General features: G+C 56.4%; 1 protein-coding gene across 1 annotated transcript in view; it reads right to left on the reverse strand.

The window, feature by feature from the left end:
- LOC105546272 (ATP-dependent 6-phosphofructokinase, platelet type-like) overlaps nucleotides 1–2,712 on the reverse strand; it is a 16,937-nt gene that overhangs the window by 5,064 nt on the left and 9,161 nt on the right. Inside the window, exon 2 of the mRNA XM_011989406.1 lies at nucleotides 791–952. Coding sequence (XP_011844796.1) covers nucleotides 791–952 — 162 coding nt within the window. The remainder of the gene's footprint in view (nucleotides 1–790; nucleotides 953–2,712) is intronic.

The following is a 2,712-nucleotide window of genomic DNA, read 5'->3' on the forward strand; positions in this document are numbered from 1 at the left end:
GTGAAACCCCATCTCTATTAAAAATACAAAAATTAGGTGGGCATGGTGGCATGCGCCTGTAATCCCAACTACTCGGGAGGCTGAGGCAGGAGAATGGCTTGAACCTGGGAGTCGGAGGTTGCAGTGAGCCAAGATCACGCCATTGCACTCCAGCCTGGGTGACAGAGCAATATATAACATACATTTATTTATATAACTAATTAAAGACAATTGTTCAGTTGCATTTTATCTGCCAAGGCCTGTCCTCCTGCATGGAGTTTAGCAACTTTGAACACTGCAGGGTCCAGGCCTGGATTCTGCTGTGCCGTCGAAGCAGGGGCAGACCCCGGGGTCGGCGACACCCTTCTCTAAAAGAGCCACAGATGCCAAGAAACCACGGCCGTGTCTGTGTCAGTTTAGAGGCAGACGCAGCATCAGAGGCCTCAAGATTTAAAAGAAGCTGCAGCCAGCTCCAGAGCCAGTCGCAGACGTGGGTGGTGACTGTCAGCGGAGGCACTCAAATCGTTTGTGACAGAAGTGAGAAAACATTACACAACAGACTACATCAAAAAAACAAGCTTGTGTTTCACACAAGAGACTAGAAGGTGTCCTCAACCAGGCATGTCCGCCATCACCTGACACTCGGGAGAGGCACCTGGGCGATGCGAAGGGCATCAAGCATGGCGTGTTCGGTAGCACCTCCGTCTCCATGCCCCCTCGAAAAGCAAACCACCCTAGACACGATGATTCGCTCCGCAGCACCGAGAGGATCCCAAAGGGACGGTCCCCTGAGGCCAGCCCTGTCACATACCTGCAGATCCCCAATGTCGAAGGGCTCTTCGAAAATGTATGCGGCATCGGCTCCGGCCGCAAGCCCCCCCATGTTGGCCAGGTAGTCACAGTAGCCGCCCATGGTCTTGATGAACACGTGCCGCTTGGTTCCGCTAGCAGACTGCTTGATGCGGTCGCAGGTCTGGTGAGAGAAGAGATCAGTCACTCCAGCCCAGGGCCAGGGTGCACCCACCATCCCAGAGCTCCCCTACCAGTGAGTGCAGCAAGGCCCCACACCGCGCCTGAGCATGCGGTCCCAGCATCGCACAGGGGTGAAGGGTGTGCAGCAGCCGGGATGTGCTTCGGAGTGGGTGTGAAAATGCCCCCCCCCAACCCCGCCAGCCACGTGGAGGTGACCTCGATGACCTGTGGTGGGAACCTGGCCATCTGCCGCTCCCTTCTCCCAGGCCCCATAGGAGGAGACTGAAAAGACGACCCCATAAGCCAGCTCACTCCATGCTGCTCTCCGACTGTCCCCGCTGAAGCAGCTTTCACCAGACACGGACACCGTTAGGTGTGAGCTGAGAAGTTAGGGGGCTGTCACCTGCCAGCTTTGTCCATGGAAACAGCTGTGCTATTCTATTTTCTTCAGAAAAGCTCCCTGTGATTTTAGAGTTGTGGCCGTCTTCCATCCATTGGCGAATGTTACATTAATAGAAACTCTACTCAAAGGCAGATGGTGGTTCTTACACCCAGGCGCCTGGGGGTCTTTCGGATAGCATAGGCATGAGGTCCCAGAGTGAAATGTCTGCCATCCACCCTCCACAAGGACCCAAGCTCAGCAGGGAGAAAAACAGCAGAGAAATGCATCGGCCACCTTCCCACCCACACACCAGTCCGGGCTACAGCGCCCTCTCCTGGCACTCTGCAAAGCCTCTGCCTGGGCCTCAGCTCCCATCCTGGCCCCCTCTAATCTGTTCACACAGACTGGAGACCCATCTATAAAAAACATAAATCTGATCAGTTCTTGGTTCATTCAAAACCCTTTACTCACTTCAAGTACACGTCAAGCCTTTCTCTGGAATCCCTGGCCTCTCCCGCTTCTGACACCAGGTCCGGCTCTAGCTCCAGCCACCCCAGGTCGTCCTGGGGCCTCTGCATATGCTGGCCGCTATGTGCATCGCATTCAGGCACAGTGGTGGGCAGGAGAGCAGCCCCCAAAGGAATCCCCGTCCTAATCCCTGGAACCTGGGGATGTTCCCTCATGCGGTGATAAAGGTGAATCCTGAGGACTACTCAGGTGGACCCTAAGTGCCACCACCTGCAACGGCAGATGAGAGGTGCAGAGGCCCTGGAGCAGGATGCTGCACACCCACATGGGAGGAGGAGGTGCCAGGGAACAAGGTGTGCAAGGCCCGGGGCTCTGGGCACCTGAATGGGCGACGAGGGACTCTCCTGGAGCAAACACTCTGGCCTCAGCCCGTGGCTCCCATCCTCCAGAGCTGTGCGAGAGTGAGTAGTATTTTCCAGCCCCAGGTGTGTGGTCAGGGTCACAGCGGCCACGGGACACACACAGGCGTCCCGTGTGTGTCCTCAGCTCTGACCCCGAGGGAAATGTCATTTCCTCAGGAAAACGTCACCTGGTTTCTAGGACCGCAAAGTTCCCTCTGTCAGGGGCTCTCGGGGCACCCCATGTCCTCTCTTCATAGAAATCACCCCGCTGTCTCCCTGCAGTTACCTCGTGGTTATTTGACTTGCAGTCCTCACTAGGCTGCACATTCCATGAGGGCAGGAACTGTGGGCTGGGCTTACACCACTGCACGATCAGCAGGACTCGGCCGAGCCCCCCACAGCAGGCACTCAAGAAATGGTTGTCTCTGAATGACACAAGCACAGTAGTCCCCAGCCAGCCAGCCAGCCAGCCAGCCGTCCGTCCATCCAGGTCAAGGGCTGATCCTGCAG

Source organism: Mandrillus leucophaeus, unplaced genomic scaffold (genome assembly GCF_000951045.1).
Source record: "Mandrillus leucophaeus isolate KB7577 unplaced genomic scaffold, Mleu.le_1.0 Scaffold352, whole genome shotgun sequence".
Classification (NCBI taxonomy): domain Eukaryota; kingdom Metazoa; phylum Chordata; class Mammalia; order Primates; family Cercopithecidae; genus Mandrillus; species Mandrillus leucophaeus.